Source organism: Oreochromis aureus, linkage group 7, assembly GCF_013358895.1.
Source record: "Oreochromis aureus strain Israel breed Guangdong linkage group 7, ZZ_aureus, whole genome shotgun sequence".
NCBI lineage: Eukaryota > Metazoa > Chordata > Actinopteri > Cichliformes > Cichlidae > Oreochromis > Oreochromis aureus.
In genome coordinates, this window is record NC_052948.1 from 48122392 (window position 1) to 48140040 (window position 17649).

The 17649-nt window shown below is 38.3% G+C and overlaps 1 protein-coding gene across 3 annotated transcripts in view; it reads left to right on the forward strand.

The window, feature by feature from the left end:
- The first annotated feature begins 2158 nt into the window (after window positions 1-2158).
- Window positions 2159-17649, forward strand: part of ptpn13 (protein tyrosine phosphatase non-receptor type 13) — a 51734-nt gene continuing 36243 nt past the window's right edge. For all 3 annotated transcript variants that reach the window (XM_031754713.2, XM_031754714.2, XM_031754715.2), the window contains exons 1-3: window positions 2159-2515; window positions 12772-12891; window positions 15845-16011. In XM_031754713.2, coding sequence (XP_031610573.1) covers window positions 12777-12891; window positions 15845-16011 — 282 coding nt within the window. In that variant the 5' untranslated portion in view covers window positions 2159-2515; window positions 12772-12776. The remainder of the gene's footprint in view (window positions 2516-12771; window positions 12892-15844; window positions 16012-17649) is intronic.

Consider the following 17649-nt stretch of genomic DNA (forward strand, 5'->3'; position numbering starts at 1 on the left):
CAGCTTCACGGAAACTCAGAGGCAGTGGTTGCTGTTTTGTTTTGTTCCCAGGCTTGTGGAACCACTGAATTAACTTACTGTAATCACAAACTAGCAAAATACCAGCATAATCTGGTCTGATGCCTCTGAGTGAATTTCAGTGTGTGAGAATTCATCACTGTCGAGTACAGAGGTCAGGTCTTATAAGTTAAAAGGGCTTTGACACAACATTGGGGACAATAGGGGGATTTGCATGTAGAGCTTCAAAACATCAGTCTGTATACATTTACTTCTGAAGTGTCTGAGACAATTTATTGCCAAGCTTTTATTTTAACTCGACACAGATAGAGGACCAAATTTCAAAGTAAGTGCAATGGAGGGTCAGATTTTTTTAATGCTTTCCAGCTGGAACCAAAGGCTAAACATACTGGAAAACCACCACCCTAACACACACACACACACACACACACACACACACACACACACACACACACACACACACACACACACACACACACACACACACACACACACACACACACACACACAGAGTTCCAGGTGCCCCACATTCAAGATTATCATGACAGGCATATCCACTCTTTCAGGGTTTTAGTGCAAATTGCCTCAAGGGCTCAGGCCAGTGCCAATAAGGAGATATTAAGGACAGTACTGACAGAAATAGCAGGAAGAAGAAATCTAAAATTCAGAACTCCTTACTAAGGCTTAGTGAGAACTTGCTTATCCAGACTCTGTCCCCAGATGAGGCCTCTCTGCTCCAGGTAATGTAGAGTGATTAAAGGCTAGTCAGTCAAAGGAGACAACAGGTACACAACAGGACATTCCAACAGCTGTAACGGTTTATCATAACAGTGTAACAAAAGTGGAAAAAAACTTAAGCAGCCTCCCCAAATATTACATGTTTTTAGAAGGAAAGCTATAACTAACTAGCTAACAAATGATTGAGTATGATTCTGAGCATCCTCAGAAATGCAGTGAATTGAAAATAAAGAGACAATCTTATCTTCTGTCACATATTCTTTGGTGGGCCAATCAAAGATGCTGTTTATCTTTGCAAATATCATCATTTTATCGGATTATTGAGGGCGTCATAATAGTTAGCCATAATGGTTAGGCATATCATGTATTAATGATTCTTGTTCTGGTTTGGTTGTTCTTGTTCTCCTTTATTTATTTATTTTTTACAACATATTTGTCTCTGTTACTGAGTTGTTGTGCTTGGTGATCTATAGTGCTGATGTTGTAAGATCCCCACCAACAGACTGTTATACGTATAAAAGTATAACAATTCCTACAAATAAGACTAAAAATATAACGAATGCATAAAATATTTGTCTTATTACATTCAGAAATAGACTAAGTATGCACCTACAGAGACATGCCTGTGCAAAAAATGAAATGGTTTATATGCAATGGCATCATCTGCTGAAATGATAATACTGGTTTCAATCTAAGTGGAAAATCAGTGTCAAGTAATCAAGCCTTATCACTGCAGGCAATGGCTGGTGATAATAATCATGCCTTTGAGCACTAACAGGCACAGGCAGGCAGAGATAACCCTTGGCCACAATCTGGCTACTAAAGGTTGTAATGAGGAATAAATGTCACAAGATGGCGCAAAGTAAACCACAAAAATAGCCCATCAAGACAAGAGCACCTATAGGAAGGAAGTACTCAGCAGTGAATTGCTTCCTGACTGCTTAGTTGACTCATTTTGATGTTATGGGATATACAGAAATCATGGTTAATTTTGGAATTATTTTAAACAGGAAACAGGTCAGGTCCGTCGTAATTTCCCATGGTTTAAGAACTGTTTAAAAAACACCCTTTCAATTATATTAAAATACACAAAATTCACTACTAGATTCACACATATACCATACATAACCCTATGGAAGTGGTGTATTTCAAAGAAATTTATCTTAAAGTAATAAAAAAAAACTTCTATATTATACAACTATTAAATGTATCTCAGTGGACAATATTTAATTTTATAAGAGCACTTTTTAAGAAACGTCGGCGACCTGGATACATACTCTGCTTCCATGACTTGGTACTGTGTTACTATAGGAACGGCTAAATGACAGTCCCCTCGCGGAGAGCCAATAGACAGCCACAGTAAGGTGTCTGGTTACTTCCAGTCAGCCCACGCGCAAAGGGAGGAGTTGTTCCACTCCTCGGCAGTAATGGTAACTTGGCTTCTCTGGTGGTGAGAGCAGTACTGTTTAGTGGCCAACAAGCGCAGCTTCTGAGGAGTTTCAGAAGACCAGTTTTACTTTTTTTTTTCATTTTTCATTCGCTGTGGCCAGCTTCAGTGGAAGTGGATTTTTATAGGTGACTGCTCCGCGGAAAGGTAAACCTGTTGCCTCTCCGCCTGTCTGCCTGCCTCGCCGACAGCTACGATCCAAGATGTTGCTTTGTGGATGGGATGGCGTCTGGTGCCGTTTGTATGCCCACTCATAACCTCGTCCGAGCACCAACATTTCCCTCACAGCTGATTTTGTAGCTCGTCTCGCCGGTAAGCTTCTTATGAACCGCTCAGAAAGTGATGTAAACAAACTTTATAGTGTCCTAGCTAACTTTAGCCAAACCGGGATAACCGAGGGATTGAGTAACTCGTGAGGAGCCTCAAATACCGGAGGTTTTATGTCTTTTCCACCCCCTTTTTTTAAACTAATAACAAAACTAACATCGTCAGAACTACTAGCTGGCTGCGCTGTTGATATTTAACTAATATGTCTCGACCTTAAAAGTTATGCGTCATGTCTTGTTAACTTAGTCCAGAACCCCTGACAAATGGAGCATCTCTAAGCTAATCACATCGTATTGTAATTTTGCGAGGGTGGAAACACCACCTCAAAAATAGCACAAGACTAGCAGACTGACTTATTTCAAGTGATTCTACCTGGACATTTTTGGATAATTATGAGAAATGCAAATAACATTTTAGCGTACACTCTCCTTCTAAACCCTAGCAAAAGGTGAAGCAGTATAGTGTCTCTACAGACTGAAGGTTTTATCGGGGAAGGCAGCTTGGCCCCCTTCCCCCTTAACTTCACCGCTTTTCTATGGTAATTAACCTAAGGTCAGAGGTCAATTTGCAGACGATCAGGTTAGGCTGTGTGCCTGACCAGGTTTAAAGTGGCTATAATGGGGCACCGTCAAGAAAAAGAGGAAAAAATAGGAATATAGACAGTGGGTTGGGTTTGTGTGTGTGTGCTGGGAAGAGGTGGGGGGGAGCTGGAGTGAGGTTTTTTTTTTTTGCATAACCATGCTCTGCATGTCACTGTACTCACAGCAACCCTGTGATTAACAGAAATGGAGCGGATGAGGTCGAGACCAAAATGAGAAGTGAGGGCTGTTGGTCCAGAGCTGGGCTGATATTCAACAAAATAGTCTAAGCTCTCTTTTCTGGTTCCTACCCTGGCTTTGTTCAAAACAAAAACAACCAAAAAACAAGACAAACACCAACACTCAGAGATGATTAACAGGACGTACTTGGAAGGTACTGGTCCCATTGCTGTAATTGTCAGCATCCCTGTTTAGACATTAATAAGTAATGTGGAAAAGCATGTCTACTGATTGTACGTCAGTCAAAAATAATGAAAACTCACCACTGGGTTTTCCCATTTTATTTAGTTGAGTCACTCATGCTCTGCTCAGTTTCTTTCATAAGCAAACATGAGCAGGACACAGCTGTGAATACAACTGGAAATTAATTTTTGCAGTGGAGCACCACATCAGCTACTTTAACAGGTAGTGAAGGTTGAGGGTTTCAAACCATAATTCTGGCTTAAAGTTGCATTTTATGAACTCAGTAGCTTGCAGCCTAGTTAGCTATGTATGAATTCTCATTGCTTATGTCATAAGGCGTGTTCGCGAAAGATATCTTGATCAAGCCTTTCTTCAAATTCAAAACACACACACACGGGTGTGTTTTTTAAATACGAATCATGTGCTTGCAGGCTGCACAGTACAGTAAGATTCAGGGAATAGAGGTTCACTCAGAGTTTGGTACTGAATTTTCCTGGCATGTAAAACCTTCAGGACGATTTTCACCTCAGTGCTGGCGCAGGGTAACCCCTCTCCCCTCCCCACCACCTCTTACCAGCTTCTGTTCCAGATGTGCTTGCCAGCTGAGACCACAGCTCTGATGTTTGGAGGATATGAACAAATTCCTTCTCATATCTTATGAGTTGTGCTTTTGGAAGGAAGAGTGGAATCTGGTGCTTTTATGCCACATTGCCCCCAAAGTGCAGCTAGGCTTGTTTTCAGATGATTTCGAGCAGGGTTAGGTTTTTGTTTATTGCTGAGGGATGAACTTGGAAGACAGCAGGAAAACTGGAATTATGTGTGCTTCTGTTATTTAGCTGCAGGTGATTGTTTTCAAATCCATTTTGTGGACTGGTAGCCGTGACAGCGGAAGGTGGGAGGAAAGGAAAAGTGCAGAGTAAAGAACATTATCACGTTTCCAAGGATTATTTTCTTTAAAATCCTTGTGACTGTAGCCAAGGCTTTTAAACATGAACAGCAGCAGACTAATCTTTGTTTAGTTTCCCCTTTTTTCCTAGCTATGGTATGGGAATTCAGAGGAATATCTGGGAACAAACATCTCCACAGTTTGAAAAACAGAATGGGGTGCTGAGGTGGTGAAGGCTGTCTGGTCTCGCTGTTTTGGCCCGCTGCCTCCTAAGCACCCTCAATAATGAGCAGGACCGTAGTCCAATGAGAGAGAGGAGCTGGCCTGCACAGCAGCCTGAGTGAGGATAAAAAACATTCCACTGTAGGTCTCTGTTGAAATAACAAGGGCCACAAAACAATCGGGCTTCACAGCACCCGCTCTCCCCATTCTCATGGGTAATGAGCAAGATGGGTAGTATCCCACTTCGCCTCCAACTTCACGCCTCCTGATGGCTAGAATGGTTAACCTGCATTCCTGCATAAGAATTTCGGCCTGCTTACTCATTAACCCTCTTTTCCAGACTAAGATTCACTGAAAGGAAACTGTTTCACATATTATTTTCAGAAATAAAATACAGCGCTAGAACAGGCTGGTGACCCAGTTTATAGCAGATGAGTTCATAGTGCCAGACGTAACAACACTGGTACACGGCTTTTCTTTTGTGATGTCTTCTTAGGGGATGGTAATGGTTTCTGTAACACTTCTATCCCCAGAGAGTTTCATAGAACCACAACCATGTTGGATTTTTCATATTATCCACTTAAATGGGATTTGCTCACAATTTGGTGCGACTTTAGACCGATGGCCTTTGACATTTCTCCAGCTGACCTAAGAGATTAAGTAAAACCCTTTTTACTCTCTCTCATCCTCACACATAGTCACCCAACAACACTCCCTCAGTTGTCATGAAAGTTTTAGTCCAAGGTCTCTCAGTTCCCTGGTGACAAAAAGTGGAAAAATGGATTTTCAGATGCTTTCTGCTACTGATGATATAATGTAATATGATATATCAGCCAGTGACACTGGTAAATGCCATGTTTTTGTCAGTCACCAGTACTGATATTTGGATACTTCCCATCATGTTCTTGTGATTTTTTTTTTTTTTTTTTTTTTCTTTTTTCACAGTTGTGAGATTTGCAATTTGCAAAAAAGGGAAATGTCATTAGACCAAATGAGGCCGCAGGTTTGGTCCAAGGGAAAGAGGAACACCTCAGAGCAGTAATATCATGTAATGCAGTCAAATTTCAAATGAAACATTAGGTGTGGACATGGTTGCTGTTAAGTTCCTTTTTGTGTCTTTGCTACATCTGATTGGCTGCCAACTTACGCGGTAGGGACACGATCTCGGCTGGCGGTTCTGATACAGATAAGTTTTGGTTGTGTGCTAATACCTGGAACTGGTTGAACTGATTGGAGAAATGAAAGTCATCATCACGTGACACTTAAGCTTACCTTTCTACTTAGTTTCTTTGTAAAATTATAAAACAAAATATAAGAAATAGATTTATAAGTAAACATTTGTATTAAATTGCCATTGTTTGGTTAAAAACCAAATACTTAACAGGGCCAAGATATATAAGATAAACTTTTGTTCACCTGTTTACGTTATTTACCTGATTTATTTACTTCCATTTCATTTTAGCTCATTGTGACAGGCTTAACTGTGCCTGAATTTATGATTGCCTTAAGGACCTCTCCTCTCACACAAGCAGTGGTATGTTGAGTTGTCCTTTTAGCAACTAGTGCAAAATAAATTCAGAACAATATGGAACTGGACAGATCGCTACCAGTGCTCAGTGCTTCCACAGATACCTGAGCTACTTCTTTGAGTCAGTGTCAGACCGATATCTGATCCAAATATGAAAGATTTTAAGCTCAAAAATGTTTTAAGTACATTTTTTCAACAGAAAATGAAAATGAATTTAATGTGACGTTACACAGTCTGGTACATGTTTTAAGTGGCTGCTGTTTGGTTGATCTTTTATTGCAGTTATGCTTGTTTTCCTGTTTGGATTTCTTTTCTTGACTTTTTTTGGCGGGACTTTTGTGTTGAGTTCTGATTAATGAAATCTTGTCTCAAAGTTGTGATCAAGCACATCTAAATACATTCACTCACCTTCACTTCATTAGGTACACTTATTGGTACTGAGCTGGACACCCTTTGTCTTGAGATCCATGTTGTTTATGCCAAATTCTGACTCTACTTTCTCAGTGTTGCAATAGAGTTCAAGACTCATCAGACCAAGTTGTTCCCAACTTCTAGGGTCCAATTTTAGTGAGCCAGTGTAAACTGTAGCCTCAGTTTCCTGTTCTTAACTGTTTTTCTGTTTACCTTTGTTTTAAGAAGTGGATGTTTGAGTTGCTGTTGCCTTACTATCAGCTCAAAGCAATCTGGTGAGAAATGACATGGGCTGTTTTATATTTAACATATTTAAATGCTAGTTGTACATTGATGCCAGAACAAGGTAACAGGCATAGTGTGAAGTAAGGCTGATGCTTGATATTGGCAGGTTATTCCTTCTTGCTGTTGTGCCCTCTGTGTGAAAGCCCCCTTTTTTTTTGTGATCTGAATTTTACATCTTTAAATCCTCACTACAAACACACATTATTTTATAAATGCAACACAGTAATGCATATTTTAACCACGTACACCAGGCACACTCTCTGAATCGGTTGCATTGCCCTCGATATTTGCATATTTCCACATCAGGAAATATGCTGTAAAGCAACAATGTTTTACAGCTTTACAGTGACATTTTTATATCCTGGAGAAATTGCACTACAAACCAACACAACAGAGCCATTTATATGTGACACACATGCGCACGAAGACGCAAATATGGTTGTTTATGTTTGAATGAAGTGAAATGAGCTCACAGTTTCTGCTCAGGGTAAATTAGTCTGTAAAACTGGAGCTTCCTGTTTTGCTTACATTGGTATCATTCCATCACTCGATTGGGAAGATTAGCCAGAGCTGTCAGTGCAGCACAGTAGCTGGAGTTTAAAGAGAAAAAAAAACAAAGCAAAACTACAGATAAGAGAAGATATTCCTTGTCCCATTTTCTCATTCAGTGGTTTGTAGGGTAGATTTAATGTAAATCATGTACGCAGGTTTAAGCAGGGGTAAATACATTGGTTAAATACATAGTATTGCATTGTTGTGGTATGTCGTGTTTGTAAATATGTGTTTCCGGTCAGCAAGGAGAACAAATCTGTGCATTTCTTACATGAATAAACGTAGGACTATAATTCTTAAATAAATTAAAGCATTATTTCACTTTGAAGCAATAAGTTTGATTAATGACTCAGTAATTGGGCAGGAAAGCTAAAAGTCTAAGGTAAATATAGCTTTGACTAAAACAGAAAGTGTAATTTTCAGATGCTTTGTTTCATGGGCTGATTTGACCGTATATTATTCCTATTGTATATCATAAGTGGAATATATGTTCCCCTTTTTCCAGATTTATTGTTAAGCTCTATTATTATTTATTTATTTAGTCTGTGTGCTATATGGATGTGAAATTCTGGGTTAATACCAATGTTTTATAATACCAACATGGCGAATAGTCAGTGGCAGTGCAAATAATTGTTCTCTTTATTTATTTAGCATTTCTTAGATTTTCTTTGGCAGGTAAATTGTAACTATAAAAAAAAATAAGTGCATTGTATTAATGTTTTTTTTTTTTTAATTTAGAAAATTGACATGATAACGTCAGCCAGTGACATCACTAACTGTAATCTTTTTGCTGACACGCAGACATCCACCAACACTGGGCAGATATGGATGCCGCTACAGTTTGATAGTATGTCTGTATCTGCACATCCTATTATGTTCATGTGATATCTCTTGAAAGCTTTGAGGAAATGTATTTAAATGAGACACAAAACTCACTTGGATACAAGGCTGAACTGATTAGAATTTTGGTGGTCAGTGTTTAAGGTCACCGAGATCCTCTAACACAGCGGTCCCCAACCCCCGGGCCTCGGACCGGTACCGGTCCGTGAGTCGTTTGGTACCGGGCCGCGAGAGTTGAGGCTCAGGTGTGAAATGTATGGTTTTCAGGGTTTTTATCGGTTTTCAACGTTATTTTGTTATCGTTTTTATCGTTAACTCGGTTTTCCTGGGTCTTTTCACGTGTGTTATGAATAAATCTTCTTTTTTTCGGTACCGGCACTAGTTTTATTTTGTTGTATTCATCCGCGACACCTCATTGCCGGTCCATGAAAATATTGTCGGGCATAAACCGGTCCGTGGCGCAAAAAAGGTTGGGGACCGCTGCTCTAACAAGATGGCTAACACATGTTTTTAAGTGCCAAATGGAAAAGAATATACAGCCCTTGGCAGATGTGGGTTTTGTTTTGTTTTTTAATTCCATAAAAGGCAATTGCAGCCAAAGCTAGTAATATAACATGTTGTGGTGTTGCTGTCTTTTGTGAAAGAAACCTGTACATGCAAAGTTATTCACAGATGGACCCTTTAAAACAGTATCATGGAATTGGGTGGAATGTCGAAGTTATCCATATATCCAATAATATTTTAGCTTTAACTACTTCTAATGTATATCTCTGAACATGCCGTTTTTGTTTTTTCCCATAGTTCTTCTGTTTTTAAAATATATTTATTGGCATACTATAAGAGAAAGAAACATTTTGTATTATGTATTGGATTTTTCAATACAAAAAAATTTAAAGTATGCCTGAATTTAAAAAGCGTGAATTAAAAAATAAAACTGTCATTTTCATTTGCCTCTTGTAAAGCATCTTAGAAGTGCCAAAAAGTACAATTACTTCATTCAAGAAGAATCCTCCTAACAACCACTAATGCTAACTATGCACCTTGTACCAGCCTGTATGTTGTTGTATAGTATTTGAGATACTGTGGTGTGAAGTCTCAACAGGTGAGCAACAGTGTAATTATTCTGTATGTTTACATAATCTATTGATTGTTTCAGTCCATTCTCACCTTATGACCTCGACAATACGTAGGTTAGTCTTTTGAAATAATTGTCTAAAATCTAGCAAATGACAACAAATTTGAATCTTCAGGTAACAGAGCTCCAATTAAAGTTTTAAGAATTATTATAGCTGGGTAAACAGTCAAAAACCCAAAGGTATTTAAGTTGCAACAGTTACATCTTAAATTTATTAAAAATGTATTAAAAGGTCCTTAAAGTCTTTAAATTTTTGGAACATGAAGTCGTTCTCCGGGAATGTGAAATATGAGTTTTCTGGAAGCTGCTGACTTTCAAGAAATGCAAGATGTCTTTTGTCTTGCGTTGGCAGAAATATGGAGGTAACAAAAACTTATGGCGGATGCTCTTGTAAAACAGATGACTGATTCCTTTTATGATGCAGGAAAAATAAAAAGCAACATGAAATACATTCAATTGTCCCACCTAAGTTAATACTGGTTCCCAACAAGCTCCTGTTGTACAGCTTAGAACAGAGGTTAGAATCACATTACAGTACATAAAACCAAAACAGGCCAGAAAAAGTAAACAGCTGCACAGTGGAGACAGTAAAAAACACAAATAATGAGATAGTAGATTTTTTGAATCAGTGGTTAAAATGTGTCCATCCAGCAAATAGTTTTTATTTTCCTGTTTAAAATGGTCTTTGTAGGTGATTTTTATGTGGCAGGGAATCTAGTTAAGTTTTAGTGCATGAATAAAAATGATTTCCGACCTTTAGTAGTATTTGTAATCAAATACAAACAGTTGTAGTATTTCTTTCTTCTTTTTTTTTTTTTTTTACACACACACAGAAGCCAGGCCAGTACACTTAGTAATTGGTGTTTTGAGTAGTGTATACACAAAGTACTTTTCATGGTTTAGTTGTGTTAGCAAGTAATAGCTGGTTCATTATAAAAAGCCAGAGGAACTGCTAAAATGCACATTCCCCCTTTGCATACCGTGCAGAAAAACGTCTTAAGACACACAGGACACAGAGGAAAAGGAATAAAACATACACACAGGGACCGTAGACAAACTGCATCCAGTTGATTCTGAAAGACTTTCTAAAGTAGATTGGTTGCAAACTAAGGAGATGCTCATTTGCAACATTTAGATTGTTTTGAGAGGCTGCAGGATTGTATGCTTGTGTTTGCGTGTAGCCTCTTATACTCAGAGACTGAGTGTGGGACACTAGTAGAATTAGTTTTGAATGTAACAACAGAATATATATATGTATATATGACTGAGTATAGTCAGGTATTTGTTAAAATCAGATTGGGTCAACCAATTTTTCTTGTGCATGCGTGTACTTGTGTTTGAGGAAGTTGGTGGATTAAGTGCTTTCCCACATGCTTCTGTCCAGTCATTGTGAGTGGGCATGCTCACTCTTGACAGGGACAGATAGAAGCACATTCACAAGAGCACATGACAAAACAAACCTACAAATTCACGCTTGACATGCCTAACATATGAGATATGCATACACTTTATTTGACCTTTGTCATTTTACGTGCATGGGAACGAACCTCGGCTTCTAATAGAGATGCTTGTTTTAACTGAGGTATGGGAATGTTGTAGCTTAAAATGGACTGTGAAGTGTTTTTGCTTTTGTTAGAAGTATAGAATGTGTCTTTGTTTCGTAACCTTTGGTTACTTGCATAACACCAGCTCTCAGAGTAGCATGAGTGAAATGTCTCACTATGGGACTTGCCTTTAAGATAGATTATTTAGTTACTCATGTATTTGGAGTCACTGAGTTTTGATAACCTTGAATTTGAGAGCACCAAATCCATTTTAGGTGTATGAGACTGAACTATATGTGTCATCTTGTGGATTTGTGCAGGCTCCTTCTTTATTATCCTGTCTAACCTGTTGTGTTGACTTCCTGTGTGGGTTTGACCTAAAAATACTTAGAATGTTTTGTGAAATGACTTCTGTGCCTCTGAAAGCATTTTGAGAGTATTTTGTGAGGCGCTGTTGGTTTGTTCCAGGAATGTGAAAAACGAGTGTGCACAAGGTGTTAAATAGAGCCATTAAAATATTGTTGTTGCATTGCAGAGCTTGACAATTGAATTAATCTCTGCACTCATGAGCCTGATTGTTTTTTTTCTAATCAAGAAATCTCTGTTTGCTGAGTATTCACTCACCCATTCTGAATTCTGGTGTTTAATCACTTCCATAGTCACAGGTGTATAAAATCAAGCACTTTGTGAACTATGATTTTACGTCTCCAAGGTCACCAACTTTCTGCAGAGTCAATCACTACAGACCTCCAAACTTCATGTGGCATTCAGATTAGCTCAAGGACAGTCCGTAGAGAGCTTCATGGGATGGGTTTCCATGGCTGTGCAGCTGCATCCAAGCCTTACATCACCTAGCGAAATGCAAATTATTGCATGGTGTTGTGTAAAACAGGCCACCACTGGACTCTAGAGCAGTAGAGACGTGTTCTCTGGAGTGACAATTTACACCTCTGCACTAGACTAGATGAGTCTGGGTTTGGCGGTTGCCAGGAAAACGGTACTTGTCTGATTGCATTGTGCCAAGTAAAGTTTGGGGGGAATTGTGGTGTAGTATGGTGTTTTACAGGAGCTGGGCTTGACCCTTTATTTCCAGTGAAAGGAACTCTTAATATTCAGCATACCAAAACATTTTGGAGTATTTCATGCTCCCAACTTTCTGGGAACACGTTTGAAATGGCCCTGTCCTGTTCCAATATAACACAACGTCCGTATAGACATGGATGAGCCAGTTTGGTGTGGAAGAACTTGACTGGCCTCCAAAGAGTCCTGACCTCTACACCTTTGGGATGAATTAGAGCGGAGACTGCAAGCTAGGCATTCTCGTCCAACATCAGTGGACGAATAATCAATAAATTTGATGGAATGGACTGAATTAAAGGTCTGCTATATTTTTTACTTCACCCCCTGAAAGCCTACTAGGAGTAACTCTTGAAGCTCTTTTCTGAACCGAGCAGATCATGTCGTATTTCAGGCCTATTTATAGTGTGCATTAGAAGTTAGTGAGGGTGATCTCTGTTTATGCAACTACCCTTGGAAAAATGCGGAAACTATTGTAATTGGTGTTAAACAACATGTTTATTGATATTTACTGAGGTGTCAAAACAATTAAATTAAAGGGTACGGGCAGGCTTCAATGTTGTCTTTATGGGGGAAATTTGCAGAAAACAATATTTAAAGTTTTTGCAATCGTTTCAAAAAATAAATAAAACTTGGACGGAAGCATTAAAATTTCAAGGCAGCAATCTTAATTTTGATAAAAATATGTATTTCTGTAGATTTCAGAAGGTCTTTTTGTGTAAATAAAATTTTTCATGTTCGTCTTGCTGTATTTCTGCAGAGAACATGCATGTGTCTCTGGCAGAAGCCTTGGAGGTTCGAGGAGGTCCTCTCCAGGAAGAGGAGGTCTGGGCAGTGCTGAGTCAGAGTGCAGAGAGCCTCCAAGAACTTTTTCACAAAGGTAGGTGAACATGGAATCAAAGGTAGAGGTCTTATTCTGTCATCATCATGCATTATTATTTCAAAATAAATTAATATATCTATCTGTGTTGTTTTCTTTAAAAAAAAAAAACATCATGTGAGTTTTCAGTGTCAAATTGTATTGTCATAATTTTATTTCCTCGCTGTAAAATCTGTAAAAACATTGAATCAACGCAAACTTTTATTTGTCAGTGTTTTGCATCAGAGAACGACATAATTAGTAGGATTTTTAAATCTGCCGTATTTAATGTATTTAAATAATCTTTGTGACTTACTTGTGCCTATAAATGCCTTTTGGTTTTCCTTGCAATCATATCAGTTTGTAACTTAAGAAAAATTTTAACAACATGTGACTCAGAGGAAGTGAGTCAGCAGACATTGCAGTCCCTGGGTGTTCAGACAACATTTAATTGCACCTGATTACATAGGGCAGGACTGTGTCAAATAAACTGTCAACCTCTGACTTTGTGCATTTCTACAGTCTGCACAAACCAGCTTGAGTTCAACTTCTAGTTTTTCTGATTGGTTTCATTTCCAGACAGTACTGGTAATGCTGTAGGAACCCTCTCTTATCAGCGTAGCCTGTAAATATTCACCATTAATTACAAGCAATCTATGCTCAAATACTTTTATGCAGAAATTTATTGTCTATTGAGATAAAGCTCTGAAGATATTAAGGACAGGAATGAAAGACTGATATTTGGAATATTTTCGATAAAAGTAGTCTTGACATGGCATTGATGTACCAGTTATTTATGATATTCTCTTCTAATCAGAGATATTTGAAGAGAGACACAGAGTGAATCCTGGTTTAAAGTCTTTTCTCTCAGAAGTCCTGATGGAAGCATCTCTTCCCGTGGGAAGAATATTTGGGGCATGTCAACATACCTTTTAACCAATTATATCAGAGCTGACTTCTGACTCTATACATGCGGTTTCTGTCTCATGACCACTGAAATTGTGGTTGATTTATATAATACTTCAAAATATGTGTCCAAAGGCTTTTCCATATGGGTGCTAGGTGGCAAGACTTACTTGTAGGAGAACAATGATATGAATGCACCATAATTTTTGTTTTGCTATTGTGTAGTTGTGTTGCTATGCTGAGTATATTTTTAGTTGGATAGTTTTAGACTGCATAGAGAAGCTACAATTTGATGAGCAGATGTTTAAGCTAGCTGTTATATAGTTAAAAGCTATGTAACGACATTTATGGCAGAGTGGATTAATATTAGTAACCATTTAACTTTAATATTTGTGTTGGATGTTCTCTTAGATGAAGTTGTGGCCATTTATGACAAGAAACACTTTAAACAAAGAGAAAACAATAGGTTTTTTTTTTGTTTTTGTTTTTTGGTGAAGTGTGTTAGATATTTGCTTTTTGCACCAGATTTGTCATTGTCTTTGTGGTTAAAGGTAGGGTCAAGATTTTCCTGCACTCTGAGTGTACTAATGTGGTCAAACACCACTAGCACAGTTTTTTTCTCTTGTGTAAACAGTAGTGGTTTGTATGTTTGTATAAGAATGATTTGTTTGAATAAGTGTTGGGTGAGTGTTTCTAATTTGTAAGAATTTCTCTTCATGATGGTCCCATCTATATATTAGAGGAGTGCCTCAGAGATTTGGTCTGATATGATAGCGTAACACAGTTGCTGTGGATTTCTCTGCTGCACATCTATGATTAATTTTCTTTTTACTATGTAAAACACTTCACTTTGAGATTTTATTTCAGTGAGAGTGACTTAAGGACTCTTTGGGGGAAAAAAGTTAAGTGGTCAGTGTTCTTATTAAGAGCACAAATTCAGTTTTCTATTAAAGAAGAAACAAATAGGGGAAAAAAGCTTGCACCTGTGTGTTCAAAAGCTCAGCTACCATGAGTCTCATTTTGTAATGCTCACTTGTCAGAAAAACACGCCAGCACTGATAAAAAGGAATTGTTTAGCTTAGAGGCATACGATTCTGATGAATTGGATAATTTGGTACCAGCTCTCAACTGGATGAGTTGCTTAGTTCTCATTCCTAGCTGAATGGGCTGTAAATATAGCTGTTCAAAATTATTTCCTGTTCCTTAAGCTTAGTGAGCAGTTCAAAATGCTAAAAACTTACATTTGAAGATGATAGGTTATGTAATGTTGCATTGCATGGTGTTCTGTTGGCTTGACAAGCACTATCCTTCTAGCATGATTTCTGCATTATTTGCAATGTATTAAAATTTGTCATGAAATGTGTGTGCTCAGGCTGAGTCAGTCTGGTCAGCAAAAGCTTTGCATGGGATAGACTTACTACTAAACCAGTCTACTTTTGAGTAAGATCTTGGTCACATGAGTTTTTAAACAGGAAACTTATATTTACTTAGTAAAAGCCAGCTTTGTAAAAGGAGGTTTTTTTTTTTTTTTGCGTCAAATCAAATTCCTGTGTTTGTCTCCCTGCTCGTCTCAGAGTTAACTATCAGTCAAAGAAAAGAATTTTGCAGCGCTGCTCAAACATTCCTTTGTGTATTTTTAAAACCTTCTCCCAACATCGCACTGGCTGTGGCTTTTTAGGAAAAGAGAATTACGCTGTGTGGCCATTCCTTTCTGCAACCATGCCCCAACAGTTATTTTCTTGCCAACTAAGAAAGCAACATGTGTTTTTGTTTACTTCAATCATCTCGAATTTCCATAAACGCCAAAGCCATAGCGAGAAACATCCACTGTGGTTGGATATGTGTACAGTCACTGGATCCAGGCTGTAAATGCTTAGACAAAATTTGATGCTAGTATTAAGCTTAAAAACACAGATATTGACTTTAACACTGTCCTTGTGTGAATATGTGGTAATGGCTAAGAATTTATGTGAATAAAGTATGATTTATTTTTTATTTTATTTTGTTTTTTTTCTGCTGTTCAACCGTGATGGCAAACTAATCATTGAAATGTTGTTTCCATTTCCAGACCCTTCAGCCATGGGCTTCATTATATCTCCCTGGTCCCTCCTGCTCATGCCATCTGGCAACATCTCATTCACAGATGAGTATGTCACCCAGCAGGACTTAAGAGCCTTCACAGCACCAGAGGTCCTGAAGGGGAACTCCTTGACTTCTGTTTCTGACATAGAAAAGGTATAAACCATGATAATACACCACGTGGCGACAGCATCTGCCAAATTGTTTAGTCTACGTGTGTGTGTGCTCTAATCTCTTGTTGTTGCCCATATTTTTAAGTGAAATCTTATGTTTAAACTAAACATTCATTTCGAACCATCACTTGGTGTCATCTAACCAGTCGGCGACTGTTGAGTACCCCTTGTTCTAAACATAGCCATGTTTACATTCGCTCTTTCTTACCAAGTCATGTAGGTTGTATCCTAACAAATGACATAGGTGCATTTTCTCCCTTAAATGGAGATTTTTTTTTTTAAGTCAGACCTGATTAACTTTTCTGCCTTTTGGTGGTTTGTTGGCACAAAACCATCAGTTTAATAGCCTGAAACTGGCTAGAGAAATATGTGTCAACACCTGTGTGCTCATCGGGGGGTTTCCTGCACAGAGGAATTTTTTAATTGTCTTTCCCAAAGATGTTTTTGCACAATCCAAAAGAAAATCACCATGATTCTTAGAAAAATGTTTATAACTTGTTTTGCTTATTGGTTTCACTTACTCAAGCATGACGAATAATTGTTCATTAAATGGTTAGAAATGCTGTGAAAAAGCATCATTACTGTGAAAGGTTTACACATACTTGGCATCTTTACTGGCAGACAGATCTTCCTTACGTGCATAGCTGTGTGTCCTGCTTTCTTTTTCTTTTTCTTTAAGATCCTGCCTACGTCATTTTGCTGATGTTAGTCATTGTTTTCCTTAGCATTCAGAGTTTCAAAAGACATGCAAATGACATGCTAAATGGAAAATGAACAAACAAGGCAGAGCTATTTTTGTCCTCTCTGTATTGTCTATCACGAGTTTTTGTCTTTGTTTTGTCAGATGTCTTGCGTTTTTAAAGTTTTGTACATTTTCTCCATTTGGTACATTTAGTCTGTTCTGCAACGTTACGTGTTAAATGTTGGGTATAGACAATACTAACAGTCAGTGTGTATGGTTAGAGCATATCTTCACTGGAAAAGCAGAGACAGCATGTAGAAGATTTAGATTTGAAGTTGTGAGCGATCACAGTACACCACACCCCCTCATTTTAACTCTGCCTCTCTGGTGAAGAGCAAAAACCTTGCATGACTGGATTCCCGTCTCTGGCACAGACCCACAGACCTCAACATGGTTTTTTGCTGAGTCAGTTTTCCAACCCTGGGCCTGTCTCCCCAGCTCAGTTATTTCAGTATAGAGAATATAATCTGTTTCCTTCATTATCAGACTGCGGATAAACATACGTCATGTGCAAGTTTTCCTTTTTCTTTTTTGACATATAGAGGTCATATTGTCGCTTTTAATCGACAGCGTCTAAGGTTACACGTTTTCTGAAAGTGTTAGTGTTTCTTTAAATTTGTACTCTGTGATGTGTTCCTAAAAGACCTTGAAGGCAGTGTTGCATTCTTTGGCAGTCACTGAATTATTCTTTCCTCTACCAAGCCCAACATTCAGGGGAAGTAATTTCTCTTCCATGCAACGAGCGGAGAGGAGTAAGGAGGGGAAAATGGAAAAATGTTTCTGGATTTAGGTTGAGAGCTCCTGTCCTCTTTTTCCTCCCCCGCCCCCCCTAAAAACTCTTAGCAGTTGTTGAGCCTTAGTCCATTTATCTTTGACTTG